This window comes from Pecten maximus, chromosome 15 (assembly GCF_902652985.1).
Source record: "Pecten maximus chromosome 15, xPecMax1.1, whole genome shotgun sequence".
NCBI classification, from domain to species: Eukaryota; Metazoa; Mollusca; class Bivalvia; order Pectinida; family Pectinidae; genus Pecten; species Pecten maximus.
In genome coordinates this window covers 23957546-23975707 of record NC_047029.1, presented here as the reverse complement: position 1 = coordinate 23975707, position 18162 = coordinate 23957546, and the positions used below count along the sequence as shown (strand labels likewise).

The 18162-nt window shown below is 33.6% G+C and overlaps 1 protein-coding gene across 2 annotated transcripts in view; it reads right to left on the bottom strand.

Moving 5' to 3' along the window:
• LOC117343641 (serine/threonine-protein kinase Nek10-like) overlaps positions 1-15954 on the bottom strand; it is a 37125-nt gene extending 21171 nt beyond the window's left edge. For both annotated transcript variants that reach the window (XM_033906086.1, XM_033906088.1), the window contains exons 1-5: positions 15780-15954; positions 10312-10428; positions 4777-4837; positions 373-494; positions 129-227 (exon numbers count right to left, since the gene is read on the bottom strand). In XM_033906086.1, coding sequence (XP_033761977.1) covers positions 129-227; positions 373-494; positions 4777-4837; positions 10312-10349 — 320 coding nt within the window. In that variant the 5' untranslated portion in view covers positions 10350-10428; positions 15780-15954. The remainder of the gene's footprint in view (positions 1-128; positions 228-372; positions 495-4776; positions 4838-10311; positions 10429-15779) is intronic.
• Between the last annotated feature and the right edge of the window lie 2208 nt (positions 15955-18162).

Below are 18162 nucleotides of genomic sequence, written 5' to 3'. Positions count from 1 at the left end.
ACTCTCACAGCTATGTGGTATGTGTATTAAGTACTGTGAAATTCAGGAAAAAGACCCCCCCCCCTCCTTTTCCCCCCTAGCCCTCCATACATCGTCTGATCATGAAATGGCGTGATGAAAATACTTACGGACAACATAGCCTCTGCTTCACTAGCGCCGAAAACAAGGAGGCAAACCATTTATGGTGTGTGTGTTTGCAAAAATTTCTCTCTGACTGATACTTTTGACTGAAAGAAAAATATTCTATCAATCAAAATAAAAATAATGAAGGCTAATTATCAAGTACACAATTTTTTTTTAACAGGAACATCATAAAACTCGAATTTCAAAATAATTATCCTGTATCTTTTGCAGTTTCCATATAAAACGTACCTGAATTTTTCCAGTGCTACAGCCTCGGAGGATTTCCCCTGATGGGCCCCTGACTTTGGGTGTGGGAGGGGCCAGGGCAGGTACTTCTCTGATTGACATGGCTTCAACTCCAAAGACGGCAACTGTGAACACACAAAATAACCCAACCATCAAAGATTTTTCCAAAAAGTGCTATTTTGATTTAATTTTTCTGGCAATGTCAAACTGTAAAATTCAGATTAATCAATTCGGTATTTAATGGAATTTTCTAAAACCAATTTTAATCTGAAAACTCATACCAATAAAGATGGTATTTATGTAAGGATGTTCCTACGTCTACAGATTCTTATTTCATCAACAGTAATTGGATAGTGGAATGGTGCAGTGGATAATGGACTCATCTTTTACAAAGACAGCAAGGGTCCAGTTTCCCAATCACATCAAATCATTTTCTTAGCTCATAAATATCATCAACATTATCAAATTAATACTTTCTATATTATGCAAAATAATAATATGTGATAGAATTCATATTCCATGCAATTCAAATCTTGCGCACCTTGTTGAGTAACAATCAAGTGCTTAAAATGTTACTGGATAGCTGGAGGCTGAATAGGAGAGAATTCATACACCATGTGTTTACATTACAACCATCAAAATTGTGTTCACATTTTACGATATGTGAAGAAGGTAGTTCAAAAAAGAAAAGCAAGTTTAATTGGCTCAACCTATTTATTTCAAAATCCTAATAATGAATTCTGGATGACTCCAGACAGGTCAAATGGGATTCATTAAAGACATTTTACTGTAGTTGTTAATATTACTATACCTGTTCGGTATGTAAAGGTCAGTCCTGTGTGATATACTATTGAGTCAACACCTTTGTTTTTCAGTTCAGTATGATATGTGTAGTCCTTTGTGATTCTGTTGAGTCAATGACTTTGTTTTTTTCAGTAAAATATATCAAAATTTTTGAACCATGAATTACTACCCAACAATCCACAAGCGAGGCTGTGAGTCACTTTCGCCCATTAACTAGACTACAATACCCCTAGTATGTTAAAAAAAATCTTTGTTCTTTATAATCTGATAAATTTCACATCACACATCAAGAAGTATGAATCACGTACTGAGTAAATCCACTGTGATGTTAAAGTTTCCACACATTAAACATAATCCTGATACATATACCTTTACAATATATCCACATTAAAATCATATCCTGAATAATCCGTTATCGTACCTCTCCCCCACCCCCTCAAACTTCTCACCTGTCGCCCACACATACAGACATACTACACTATCCACCAAGGATTTAGTATTTCTATACATTTTTGCTGGTGGTTAGTTTTAAATCAAGTTAATGAATAACTGTATATAACTGAACTAGTTATAACTGGAATATACCGGAGGTCGGAGATCCAATGTCGCGTAAAAAGTTCGGTGTGGTTCCTTCTTACCCAGTAATAACAGGGTTACTGATAAGACATACATTGATATGTCACCCCAAGCATTTAGTCTAATTGTTTAATTGATAAAATGACTGGGTTTTAAAAAGAAACAGAACTATACTTAGAACTGTTTTATAAAATGACAAGGTTTTAAAAAAAAAACAAAAATGTACCACCATTTTCTGAAATTAAATTGACTACAACAAGCCTTGGGAGAGATTCATATAATACAAGTATGTACTTAATGAAAATGTATTGTTTGATTAATATCTTAATTCTAATAGAACTATCCAGAATTTCACTGATCAAGTTCTATCGAACATTTCCATGTTACAAATATGTGTTATATGACTCAACACTGCGCATATCAGGTGTCAAGTAGGTACATGCAATGTACTTATATAGAGATAATGTCTATATGGCCGATACAAAAAAAAACATACCGTGAAGTATATACCTACAACAAGCAGTATACTATGACTCAGCTTTATTTCATTATATAACTCCCAATGAATTCAATTTCGTTTTGCTTGTGAGAGCTGTTCATGTGTTTTGGCATTATCCCTTTTGATGTCTGTGATTGATACCTCTATGTGAGAAGCTATCAAACTAGATTTAAGTGTACTTATTTCCTATACCATTTATATATATACAAGTGTGTAAAACTTTCTTGTATTTATCAATGGATCGCAACATTAGACTGAAAAGATGATGTATACATACAGGTCTGCATACTACAACTGTGATCAATCTGGGAATGAATTTTTTTAACATAACGCTTAAGATTTCTGCATATTTATATATTTCACTTAAAAGTTGTGTCAGTGAAACCCTAATTGTGGCCCCTTTGTTAAAAGTTGATATGAATAATACAATTACATTATAACTTTTCTTGAGGTACCGAATCATAGCTAGGTTAACGAACCTAAGAAAGAGATACTGACCAATAAAAAGTCTCCATCAATATAATTATATCTCTTTCCCTTAGGGCCAGATATCTGTAAAACCAAACTGTTTTAATTAGCACTAAATAAGATAGGACATAGTCAAGTTGTCCTGAGGAAAGGAGTAAATGTACCACAAATATCATTTCAATAAAAAAATGAAAATAAATAACAAACGATGTATCACGTACACCATACATAGACATAACATTTTAGACTTATCCGATGGCATTTCTTGAACACCTGTATTTAATAAGGAGATTTATACCGTGTTAGCTACTGTTAGGCTTACCCTTATAGGTAAGTACAGTTATATTGACAACTCCAATGTCAGGTGTGTTTCTTTGCAGATTAAAAACATCGGTAAGGTAGATATCCTCCAAGTTCTACTTGTATAGAAGGATTAGTGGTAGACTTATTGAACCTGCAGAATATCAGGTGATTATATACGACGGGCTGTATGTATATATACATAAAACACTTACCTGGATGGTGCAATAGACATACAGGTACCAGAAACTGTTTACCGTCCCAAATATAGACACACACCACTAATGTACTGTTTACCTGTATAATGTACATACACACAACCTATGTTGTGCCAAGTTCGGCTCAAACATTATATTTTGGACCATTACATAAACAACAGCAGAAACCACACTGTGGAATTCAAAATTATTTGAAGACTCATGTCTTGGGATTGTAGATAAGAAAATGTCACCCAAGGTGTTATTGAACGCTGTGAAATACCTGAGGTTTGCCAAGGTCAAAATTTGGCGTCTCAATTAAGAGGGGTGAAATTTCCTGTAAGGGGTTGGGGAGGGATGGACATGAAAGGCAACCTTCGGGTTAAGATTTGAGATGTGTATTTCAATTCCCTCCTCAGAGAGAGTTTGTGTTTCTCAGGAAGCCATGATAGCATGTGATGGATCTCGGAGTCTCATATGTTGTTTGGTGAGGTAGCCACCAGCTACGACATATAAAAGGAGACTTCACCTCAAAATGACCCTGGCTTTTCACATGGTGATAAACCCTGGGAGCAAACCCATTGCACATTAAGTTTTTTTTCTCTTGATTATTCCATTTATCAGAATCAGCTCAGACACAGATGAAAGGTGTTTAAGTCATAGATGGCATTTTTCAGAATTTTTAAAGATTCTTGGGACAAAAAAAGCAATCTTATCAGCTTTCAATTTCACCAACAATGATGTCTTATTACATTACAGGGAAAGAATTATTTTCATTTTTGGAAACAAACATATATTTATATATATATGATATCGAAAGATTGGTTAATTTCTTGAGTTGTAATTCTTAAATTTCCAAAGACTTTGGGTTGGTGTGATTTATATGTATGTGATAATTCTAGCTGGCCTTGTGATTAACATTATACTTATGTTACACTCTCGGTTACATTTCCATCCAGCACCGTGAGTCTGATTATGATTTGACAAATGACTCCCATTACCAATTTCTCCGATACATTAATTGTGGTAACGACCTCTGTTACATATGCAAATTGACTTAATGTACGCTCTGATCTATCAGGAATTTTAGATCTGTAGAGACTGCAGTCAGCCTCACCTAAGAGGATTTCATGAACATGCTCTTCAGGAGATAGAGGTCAGCCTCACCTGAAAGAAATTTTGTGTACGCGAAGTTCAAGAGATTGAGGTCAACCTCACCAGACAGCAGCCTCCCCTATGAGGACTTTGTGTAGTTGTGCACTTCAGGAGATCGAAGACAGCCTCCCCTGAGAGCAGCCTCCCCTGAGAGCAGCCTCCCCTGAGAAGACTTTGTATAGTCGTGAACTTCAAGAGGTTGAGGTCTGCCTCTCCAGAGAGAACTTTGAGTACATGCTCTTCAGGTGATCGAGGTCAGCTTCACCTTAGAGGACTCTGTGTATATGTGCACTTCAGGAGATAGAGGTCAGCCTCACCCCACGAGGTACATGACCCCCCCTATGTATACACCCTGAGAACCCTTGACTTACCTTGTAGATTAGCATTACCTGGATATGGGAGACTTACCTGTTGTTTACTGGCAGGTGTGTTAATCAGCTGTAGCAGTTGACTCAAGTTCTTACTCTCTCTGTAAAACAAACAGAAAATCATATAAAAGTGGGCCACAGACTGATCGTAAACAAACACTACAGCGGTGACATACTCCATCAATGACGTAGAGTATCTACGCCTACATCTACTCCGATCCCCTCCCCCTCTCGACCAGTAGGTATTAATGTCTATGTCAGCATGGGACTTTTGGGGAGTTGAAGGTCTCAGTAAACAATTATTTTTCTTCCCATATATATCTAGCCTGCTCGGTCAGTTGACTTTAAAAAAAAAAAAACTTTTTTCATGTTTATGAATGTCATTTTGATTTTGGAAACCATCTCATACCATCAATGCTTGGCAGTAATTAAAATCAATTAATAGCTTCAGATGAATTATTAAATTGCTCATTTAAAATCAAGTTATTTTCATTTGAAAGCCCATACACTGAAATTGATTTGAATAATTTCAAAATAAAAAAGTTGCTGACAATTTTATCATCTTTATGAAAGATTCTTTACTTTTATGTGATTAAAATCATATTGATCGAGTGTAGACTGAATTATTGGTACATTTCATCATGGTTCTGACAGAATAATATACATTCCTGTTTCAATATATACATGTACACACACAATGTCCAAATTAATCTACATTTGTAAGTGTATCTGTATACTTCAATCCTGATTCAAACTACTTTTCAGGTTTATTTGACAATTCTATGAATTAAAACCACAAACTAAGTTGTAAGTACATTCAAGCATTTACCTTAGGTTACTTAAAATTCCCATTTCCTGAAAGCATTTAATTTTAAGTTGATGAAATATTTTCACCTGTAAATATTTGAACAAAAGTACACACTTTAAAGGAGTAAGAATTATAAGAATGAAAAATCTAAAGAATTACTCTGCTTGGATCAAACAATGGTGTTTTTATATACATATTCTTATTTATTAATTCAGATTCAGAACTTTGTAGGGTTCATATTCCATCCATTTTAATTTGACCAGTCTACCGAGCTAAACTGGAGGTCAATGGTCGATCTTCATTCATACAGGTGTTTAAAAGGTGATCAGGTATTTTAGACAAGTGCGGAGTTTGTAAATACTACACTGAGCTGTATTTAATCCCAAACAAAATGTTATTTCATAAAAGTTTCTGTCCTCTTCGTGAACCTTTAAGTTGAAACACAGGTACCATGTAGTATTTTGAAACACTGTGTTTACTGTAACAATATTTAATTACAAACTTAATTATGAAGCATCTAATTAATTTTTAAAAGTAGAAATATTTATTTGTGTTGCTTGACATGTACTCGACATTATACAATGATGATTACACAGGGTATTTTTTTAAATATACACTGTGACATATCTTAAAATGGACTTGAATATCATTGTTTTTATTGTCTTTAAAATCCAACAAGCCAGGCAGAGACTCATCTGAACGGCTCCAAATAGGATGTTTTAAGGAATTAAGTTGTCAAGAGCGTCTTAGTCATGTCTGTAAAATTTCTGAGGTTTCAAATTTGTATTATGTCTTGCATGATCTCCCACATGGAAACACTTACAACAAGTTAATTGGCAAGTTTAAGGAAGTTACTTTTTAATGCTATAAAATGTTTACAATTCACTGAAATCAGGAAAACCATTAACCCCTTGATCTTTGTTATTGCTGAACACAAATCAGAATCTCATACCAAAAATTAAAATAAACTTCGGAATATTTGTCATGCATAATTATCCACCAAATCAATATATATATATATATATATATAAAATATTATACTAAAGCGGGTGTGCTCAATCAGAACTTATCTTATACTGAATACACAACTATATTTGACTTTTAAAAGACACCATAAAAAGGAATAATCATCCGGCCCTTTAAAAATTTAAGATTATGAACCTTTTAAAATCGTCTATAGTGTATACGTAATTGATATAAACGAGCAATAAAATATGATAATAAAGGTTAATGCAATAATGATAAATTAATGAATAGTTCAAGAACTTACCTGATCTTATGATAAGCTGGATAGCTATCCACCAAGTCAATTAAATCCTTCATTATTTTGTTAAATGTAAATTCAAAACGATGTCTAGTACACTTGGTGCATACATGTATATCTAAATCTGTTTACAGAACTGCACCAATATATATATTGTCCAGCACGGTTTGTGTGACATCACATTTCTGATCTCGATCCTGTACATACATGTCACAGATTTGCTCCCAGTTATGCAATAAGACAGGTTCTTCACCTTCAAGAGTGCTTTTTGATTTTTAAATATCAAGATGAAAACTTGAACTATACCAGTACAGCCTAAAGGCAAATACACTACCCTATTGTGTCCATATAGTGCACATAAGTTATTGGTAGTAGGTGTCTGTCCAGTCCGTTATGTTTTTACCTGTCATTAGGGTGGGGGAGGGTATCACTTATATATACACACAATGGGTCACGTCAAGCGGTTAAGTAAACAAACACCCTCCATTCCAGTTATTTTAACGAGCTTACAGGTCATACTCAAAGTGTAATATAATATGTCAATGGCAGACTTGTGCTGTTGCCGAGTGGGAAAAACAAGAGTGCTTTATTGTTCTGCCTCTCCACATTATAGGGGAACTAGTTCATGATGAAGTTAAACGTTAATTTAATACTTAATCAATGATCACAGCGAGACCAATAGTTAAGTGATTCAGCACTAATTAAATCTACCTGATATGTTATCAACAACTTTATCACTAATTCTCCTGAATTTCTCACCAACACAAAACAAGGATATAAATGTATTTCTCTGTACGTAGCGAATTTGCAATTTAAAATTTGATTTCTTTAATTCTTTTTATGCTTTATCCACAAAAAAAGTTAGTAAAATTGAACTTAATACTGTATTAGTGGATTTGCAATGTAAAATTCTATTTCTATAATTTTTATTCTGCTTTATCCACCAAAAAAGTTACATTCCATTTCAGAATTAATTACAGACATCAACCCATTAAAATGAATGTTTAAATGGCAAAAATATAACATTTATCAAACTGAAAATAAAATCCACCATCAGTCATATGTTGTTTACTTAATTAACAGAGGATTTAATGCTGACATTAGGAGCTGGTGTGTACATAGATTATAAGATCATTGTAATTAATCGGTGTGGTACCAAGCAGTAATACTGTATCATTCATCGACCATGTCACAAAGTGATGACAGATTTGACAGTACAATGTTTCCCGACACATTACCTCAAATTGTCATTTACAGCATTCTGTTTGTTTAATAGGGCTGACTAAACATAACATTTTAAAAGTTCTGTTTTCATTGCATAACATTCACATATAATCCTGTTAATCAATTGTACCCCTTTATTTGTAAATAGAACTGACCACTTCAATTCTACCGACTATTCCATTATGACACATAGGTGAGAGAATGGGGATTATAAACAAGCTCAGGATCGAGTAAAGCTTGATACAACCTTTTCAAATAGATCAATATGGAGTTGGATAAAGTTAAGCTGAAACTAATATAACTAATTGAAATCAGTTTTGACAGCATTATAAATAATGAACAGAAAAAAGTGTTTATTTTATAATTAGCATACTACAGGGCCAGTATGTACAATAGGATTACTGCATCTCATACATATTACTCAAAGAGCCGTATCATAGTATTGATATCATTTTTTTAAAAACAATTTGAGGATTTTCTAATTCTATTAATATGTTTTTACACTTCCGTATTTAATTCATAATTTGAATAACTCATAACTCAAAAATGTTAAAGGTAGTCACCGCTCAAGCAAATTACAATTTCCTGATTAAAAGAACAAAATGCAAATTTAAGACTGTCCATATCCCTAAAGAAAATTTCACAAAATGCTGCGCATTCTGAAAATATATTACAAAAGATGGAAATCCAATCCTAAAGTATATTCTTGTCAAGCCAGACAGACACAGTCTGACTGTCCAATTACTAAAATCAATGAAAGCAGAAACAGACATCTAGAGGCAAAATATATGATTTGTGTGAAAGTTGATAGTTTCTTTCTTGAGCGATGACCCCATTAAAAAATTATAAGATTTCTTAATTAACATAAAGTGAAGAACTTATATAAATTGTTTACAACCAAATTTTGAGAACACATGTAATTAGCTAAGTAAAGAACCTATATATGAATTGTTTAAAACACGTTTTTGAGGACACATGTAATTAGCTAAGTAATGTTTTCTAGCAGATAAAATAGATAAGTATTTTGTTTTATTCCACTGGGTAGGACTTTAAATTGACATGCTAGTTAAATGTCAACGAGAACTGACCTTGAAATACAACTTTTATAAATATGTCTACACTTCATGGTAAAACTCGGGCAGGCACATTAGGCTTCTTTGTCAAAGTAGAAATGTACAGGGGTTATTTAAATATCGGTGATAATTCCAAAGGAAAGTCTATTGACTCGGTCAAAACACAATACCGCAGCAAAATTACTAAATTGAATACCTTAAAATGTAGACCATATTTCACCTAGTTTTTTAAAAATGAAAAATAAAAACATCTATTCATTGAATAAATTTTACTACAGGTCATATTTCTGACCTCATTCATATAACTAATAGGGGTTACTGACATTTAGCAAAATAGATTTTGTAGTGATCGGCACAGCCTACTTTTTTAATGAATAGGTCATTCAATGAATTATGGTCGTCACCATGTTCCTGTATACTTGTATATCATACCCAATACCTATGAAAATAGCACTTTCATGACTAATCTTAAAACTTCTTCTGTACTTTATAAAAATAATGAGATTTCATTGACTAGAACTCCTTCGAACCAGTGTAAGGTATTTTCACAAAATTTTCTTATGGAGATGAAGTGAATTCACCAAATAGTAATGAATATATTGAGAATTGAGATTGTATCTATGACCTGGTCTGACCAAAAAAAATCACCATTTAAGTCCGATTCAATTTCAACTGACCTCTGCAAGCCCAAAGTTCTTTCATCTTTTAAAAACAAGGTAATATCTTTTTGTGAACTTTGTCAGCCCTCATCCAAGAGACATACCAGCCAAATATCTGGATGCTATATATCAAGGATTTTAAATTAATCAGAGGAAGTCGTTCAATTGTTTTAACACATATTATTCTGTGACAATGAATACGAGTAAAGGTATTTTCTTTTTCTAAACTTTTTGGGGCATAATACTATGACTATATCAAGCAAATATCTTCATTCTAGACCTTTAGTTAATAAGAAGATGTTTAAACAAATTTGACCCCTGTGACCTTAATTAGAAGTCAAGGTCATTTGTGAAAAGAGTTTGTTTTAACAGCAAAATTGATGCCAGACGGATGCCGGACCACTATTAAATCTCGTACCAGGTTAGTTAAAGTTAGAATTATTCAGATTTACACCGAAGTTTGCAGTTAAACTGATCAAGATAAACTTTGCAGCCACATGCACAGGTAGTTAGGTATTGTGGCAAAAATGTATTTTTCAGTACTTACTCAGCATCCGGCGACTTGCGTCGTTCCTGACTGGGCATTATCTTGGACGGGTAGATATGATAAGGGAGGCGCTTCGTTTCCGCCTGTCACATGGTGTAGGATATTAACTCACGACACCTGTAAAACAAAACTTTATTTGAAAAGCTGCATATCTGGGCCAACGGGAACGATATGAAAGAAAAAGGCACAATCCTGTGTACCTTGTATTAGTATAGGATGTACAGAGTAATTTCCACCTCTGGGTTTTAAAAAATTGCTTAATCCCTTGGCAAAGCCTCAGGGTTTTACCACAATATAGCCCCCGGGTTGCAATTTCTTAATCTTATAATACAAGAACATATGTGCAAGAGACTAATACCTTTCTTCAGGGAAAATTTGATGAAGTTGGGATTTTTTTTAATCATGTTACAAAATTCGATCTTCATAATAGTATTCATAGTTTTGATTATTTACATGTTTGTCTGATCATTTCAATGGCTGCATCATACCAAAGTTATATGGAGAAGGCTGATATAGGTTTAGCCTGATGCCCTATCCTTTCCCATTTGCAATAAAATTTGTTGATATTTTAAGAATACATTTACTCCCTATGAACAATACATGCCAAAATATTGACAAAAGCAAGCATGGTTTTCTTGTAAATTGAAACTATTAAAACAACAAAGAAATACTATACGGTTTAATTAATAGACATTAAACTGTAACATACTGGAGTTAAAGCAATATGGAAATTTGTGCATAGGTCATTTAAGAAACAGTTGCTCTTATTCTAAATATTGAATACCTATCAAAATTTCAATCATAGGCAGAAACAAAACATCTACGCAACTATAAGCAGAGTTTTCTATACTATGGTCATCAAGTACTGTAGTTGTTACTGATTGAATATCACTGTAAATCGTACTCATTCATACTGCATAAACAAAAATTATATCACAACTTACAAACAATTTATAAATTTTCTGCCTAATTAAACCATTCAGTGCAATTATTGATCAGATATTGTGGGATTAAGTGTAATTTGTAGAATTAAGACTCGGACCTGTACACAGCAGGGAGCGGAATAAGTTGTAAGAACTTTGTAGGATTATGTACTCGTCAGACGACCAGTGATTTTAAACTGTCTGATGTTGGGACCACACGTTGAGATTTATAACAAAAATATTACAAAATTCCTGGTTAATGAGGCTATTTATAGAAAAGAATGGCTAATGATGAATTATGTTGGTGAAGTAAAGGGCAATGACGTCTTAGACCATGATTATACTCATTGATCAGTAAAGACAAAAATAAACAGTATGGACATTGTAGTAGTGTATAAAAATTCAAAATCTTTGCTAAATCATACATTTATATAGCCATAGTGAATCACCACAAATTGTGTATGCTTTAATTACTTTTCAGATTTATTTGTTTACATCTATAAAACATCTGTGAAAACAGTCTCAAAGATATCAATATTTCAGCTATACAGTTCACCTAGCTATATCTATGTTAAAGTCAGCAGTTCAGCATAAATGCTTTATAATTTAAGACATCACTTTTAGTACTAAGCAATCAGAATCAATACTATCATTCTCATCATTTCCTACAAAGCCTCAGAATCCTTTCAAATATTGCAAATTAAAAGCAATCTAGCTACTTACTGTGTCAAGTTCCGGACCTCAAAACATTTCCCAAGAAAAAAAAAAGACAAAAATTGTAGTCTAAACCAGACACAAGAATTTGTCATTACACAAGACAACAGAAACTGTCTTGTAAATTCGTGCAGATGCATACAAGGTTTGTCGGTCGCAGTGCTTACCCAGCTTACTGATAACGAACAGGTAAAACATATTGCAGTTTACGACACGGGACATTCCTGGCATACCTTTACTCTCATTTGTCAACATTGGATATCAGATCATAAATCTTCTATGACATTTGAATTAAAAAATAAATACTGAGTTGTACTACAACCAATTTTAGCTGATATAGTTGTGACCCAAATCATTAACATTATCAATAGCTGATTCAAAGTTTTTAATGACCATATGCACAGGGACCTGACAATTAAAGCTCCTATATGACCCAGATGAGTGATGGTCAGACTCTGGGGTTGTTATATTTCATTCCATGTCAATAAGCCCCTGTGTACTTATGTACATCACAATTCAAATAAATTCTCAAATTCAGTCCCAAAAACTGGTGAAATGAAACTTTCAGCAGTTTTTGGGACTCAATTTGAGAATTACAAGAACTTCAATATATTCTGTCTGACTGCCCTTTTCACAAAGATAATCAGCAAATATGTTCTAAGGCACAATTTAGCAATATTGGAAAATCATAGATTGTCTTTCTCCCCGAAATACTCTAGAACAAGTCATCATATATACAAACTGTACCTTCATACAAATACATGTACACCACTAATTATACGGTGGAGGAATTGAACAAAATCCTGAGAAAATGATAACAGGCAGTTTGAAGCAACATTTATATGTGAAACTTGTTGCTTGAAATTGATAGAAATAATTTATCATTGAGATTTTAAGTGTTTACGAGTTCTAGATTGACAGCAGTTACAAGAGTTCCAGTGATGCTGTCATGTTATCAAGCCTCTCCCAGATAAGAAATACAAATGACAATCAGATTTAATCAATAACGGAAACACTCAATCCAAAGGGACACCGGGTTCAAGCAGAAACTGATAAAAATTCTCTGGACTCCAAGATATACCGTGATAGCTAAGGAAGATGTCTTAAACCCCGCAGAGTTTCATGAATAATAGAGGATTCACCTATTGTAGAAATTGATCCAGGTCATAAAGCTCACGAGGAGAGCAGATATTATGCATATATGTGAACCAGTGCAGGGTACATTATTCATGCACAGGTATATCAGTGCTTTTACTACTGGGAAGTCTGATGACAGCTGGATGGTAGGCACGCAACTAGCTGAGTCAGCAAAATAACAACTTGAAGATAATTATCATTTCCAAATTTATATCACTTGTAATAAACTGCTGAATACTATAAATTTCGGATATGAGTGCAGACACTGAGTGAGCAAGTCAAAGATACAATAACTGAAAAGTCAAAGTCATCAGATTAAAACACAATTAGATTGGAAATGAATTTTGATTAGGATGATTGCAGATAGATATTTTTTGGAGAAATTGATATACCTATATAACTGGTAATTAATTTTCTTAAGTTTTTAAAGAGATTTCTGATCTTCTTAATCTTAATTGTTTTAATTCTGAAATCAACAAATATAGCCATACATTGTTTAAACATAATTCATTCCCAGAGAACAGCATAAGATATTGTATTTACAAAAAAATCAATTTCTCTTGACAAACACAGGAAATTTTATGTACTTTTATGACAAAAGAAATTCTGAGCATTTTTCTAGATTAGTTTTAAACAAAAACTGATATCTTATGATGTGTGTGTCTTACACTCAAATGCCAATAGGTATGTAGGGCGAAATCCTAGGAGGTTCCAATGGTCACATTTCCCGAAATTCTCCACAGTATATAATTAGATCCCAGCTGGATACAATCAATTGTATTTTGCTTTACAAATATTGTAACTATGTTGACAGTGTTATGAAGAATGTTTCTTCTGTGACAGAACTATTTCATTAAATGCACTGTAGATTTTTCTCCTAAATTACAAAACATTTCTTCTTTTACCTAAAAACCAAGTGGAATGACAAACTCATAATCGTAAAACCTTTCCGTAAATAAGTTACCGGAGTCCACTTTTAACAAAGTCACAACACTCTACAAGCAGATAGCAGCTCAGTATATATGGTATGTGTTGCTATCTCACAAGAAAATATTTGTTATGTAAAACTTTGGTAAGCTAAGCCTACTATTATGTAGGGTATACCAACACATTAAATGGCTGTAAGTAGCCACTAGGGTTAACACAGTCAATGTAGTGGCGTATTCATGTTCAATGAATAAAAAATGTACTTATGTTTTCCTTCCATGGCATACCAGCTGTGTATACATGTATATTACCAATGAATGGAACCTACCAGCATGCCACATCGCTTCATCAATAACATATAATACACAGGCCCAATATATTGGCTTTATTGAAGTGTTGATCAACCTGGCCAAAAATGTTAACGGTAAAACCAGTAAGGAAAGCTAACAGTAAATCTGAACTAGTTCTGCAAACCATTACTTACATATATATATATATATACCTGTATTACCGCATAACACTCCTGGGTCCATAAATGTAAAGTGAGACGTACGCTTTTAACAATTAATGAATGGACTGCTGGCTTTCTGACTACTTGTATGGTCAAGCGTCCATCCAGAAATAAATTGAATTCTATTACTTCCAACTATACTGGTATACATACAATGGGAGAGAGTGTTGAAATCAATAGATGGCTAAATTACCTGTGATGTAGTCATTGATTACAGGTAAAATCCCTATATCTGATTTAATTGCAGGTAATTTTGTCCCAGTTAGGTAGAGTGTTAATTACTACAATGTAACATCACAGAAGTAAGATGAAAGGCGTGGGGACAAGTAGAAAAGAAAATTACTTTAAAACATTATAATTAAGATAACACAGTTCAGGGCAGATACTATACAATGGTAAGAAACATTCATTTTAATTAAAATTTACTTTAAAGGAAAAAATTGGTTCAATGATTGGAGGATTGAATTAATTCTTAGGGCCTATATATAAACATGAAATAACTTCCATGCCAATTAAGAAGTTAAAGTACAAAAAGAGTTTACAACAAAGTAGTAAACTGTATTTACATACAGGTTTACTCGATATAGATCTCTAAAATCTTACCTGTTCTCATACTAGTTGAGGAAGGTTCCTGGGGACATTATGACATCTAAGTGAACATTTCAATGGAATTGGTAATACTGTCCTCAAATCAGTACGGCATGTGCTTTTAAATGTCCAATACAAGTTGGATCATGACAGACCAACGTCACGGTTGTTTACAATTGAATGGTTGGTCACAATGTAACCTAATAAATTGGTGACCGTGATTAGTCAACCAGAACATTTCTAACGGTAAATTAATTGGTTATATTCAAATAAACATGTGCTAGTAGTCATATCTTGCTCAAGTTTCCACTAGATATGTTCACTACAAATTCAGAACGAGAATCCCCCGAGTAGATTCTACCGTTAGAATTTAGACACAGCACAAAACTGGTGACCTATATATTTCCAGCACAGAAATCGCATAGGTAAGCTGGGTTCCCACAATCAATGAATTCAATATCGAGAGGTAATTATCACAAAGGTTGACTCAACTGTGGAAAACCAGTCAAATTTTTCATATGTTAAACTTCATAATCCGATAGACAAGTCACATTACAGTTGCTAATAAGTTAAAAGGCATATATAATTTCCAATACACAGAGCCCGACATGCTTCGACAGTTCTCTTGACAGATCGATTCGTGTCGAAGCAAAAATGTAAACACTCACCTTCATTTCGGGTTATCTGGACAAACTGGCGAGTAAAACCTGGATGAAATACTCAGATTTACTCAGTGGACGATACCACCTTAACTGCACTTAGCATTCGTGAATTCTACCTACATCACTTGAATAATTTAGCAGAACCGTCTTCGATCTACCTGGCCAGAACAGGTATGGAGAGAAGCCATTTTCAGAGTGTGAACTACAACCAATCAAAATGGACCTTATAGCGACACTGGCAACCAATCATATTCCGTTTGATAAGATATATCGATATTGCACCGCATTTGACGAACTCATGCAATCTATGACGGGAAAGCCCGAATGGATTTCCGACAGGGTTTTCAAGACCACGGTCAAATTTTGGCATATTTCCACAAAACATTTTCCTAACAAAACAAATTCAGCTTCGAATTATCTTTCAAAACCTTGCGTTGGTTTAATCAGAGACTTGTATATCTTGTGATATACAAGTCTCTGGTTTAAATCCAGGTGTCTGTTGTAAAATAAAACTTATATTAGATTAATAAATATTTTTCATATAGAATCTAGATGTGTCTAATACTACAAAATAGACCTAAATTATCTTCTGGCGGGGTCAAAATCTTGTAAAACGAAGTTTAATTCTTAGTTTGCAGCAATCTGTATTTTTTAGTAAGCAGTATAATCATGAAACAACCCTGGGGTGAAGATGGGCGGGCGTTTTAGTTTAATGACAAAATACAGTGAGAAACTAGGCCTACTTATAAGTGCAAAAAGGTATGAAGATGTTTCTCTTGTATCACTTTCCAAGTAATGTTCTATATTTGTTTTACGTATACTTGAATCGGACACAAACAACAACAGCACCAATAAAACAGGAAAAAAACAAACTTGAAATAAGACATTAATCTTTTGAAGTTTAATTTTTCGTTGAAAATCGGAAATATGTCTCTTGAGACTAAGTAATTATGTTATCAAAAGATTTATTCATTTTCAAAATAAAAGATCACTATATATTGACAAAAGACCTTTTTCTACATTGTGTGGTTTTAGTACTAAGTTTTTTCCATTATGTTCTGGGTTTTTTTTAGTAAGCAGTAAAAGCAAATCTTTTGCCCTCAAGTAGTTTCTGTATTTCATCCTAAAACGACCCGTTCATACTATAGTATGATCTCTATGAGAGAATGCAGAGAAATATCAAAATTATGCTTAATTGATGCACAATATTACTCTTTGTTTCTAAGTTATTAAATAATTAACATGTATTTCATCATGGACATATATCTAACTAGTATACAAACCGTATTTCATTAATATATTGGAACTTGGCTCAAATTTCAGTTTACCTTTTCGCATGTTAAGCGACAGACGGACTGCATTGGGACTTGACACAAATTTCGAAACCCGCGATACCCATAATGATAATACGTGTACGTATACCCAGGGACATATATAGATATACGTCCCTGGTATACCGTAGGTCGGTGATTCATGCCAAGTCCCTGTGTCCTTCTCTTGAACGTCTATAATAAGAATTTATACAAATATGGATTGCATTCCCAAACATGTACATTACATGTTTTTTTTCCTTCACGTTTTCTAGCGTCTTTGTGATAAGAGAACACACATGACGAAGACCGTCAACTGGCTCCCTGTCAAAATTCTTAGACATGCCACCATTTCCAGTGTCACGCCACTGAATTAAAATAAATCGATACGTAAGGTATCACCTCTTTTTTTTTTTCTAATTCGTGGAAATAAACGAGAGAAACAAAATCTATATATGTGCACTACACAATTATTAATTGGTTTTTGGTACATTGTTTTAGTAGTGAAAGAAAATAATAAAACTATAGAGCAAAATAAGTACAGAAATAAAACACTACGTCTGAATCACTTTGGTTTATACATTTATACGTTGAATGGAGCACTTATAATGTCAATCAAACTGCAGTTAGATGAATAACCTCAAATGGCTTCGACGCTTAACAAGAAAAGAAACATTTTTTAAACACAGTTCCCTCATTATTTCATTGCCAAATATCTATGTATTGTACACCAAACTGTGTCAATCGCAACGTATTGGTTAATTCCGGCAATCCTCGGAAACGGTTGCCGGAAAACCCGATAAGCTCTTCTGATGGGACGTCTACTACATACAGAGTTACACCCCTTTAATGAAACTACACTTTACTCCATTTACGGTCGTTGGCTAAACCAGATTTTTATTTAAGCATAGAGGATTAGGCACAAGCTGTTTCAATATTACTAAGGCACTCTCATATGCCACAATACATAATATATAAACTGAGAAATAACATAATGTGATCTCAATGAATATCATTTAATTAAAAAAGATGTATACATTGTATCATATTACAAAAACCTTTGGCTGGATTTAAAATAA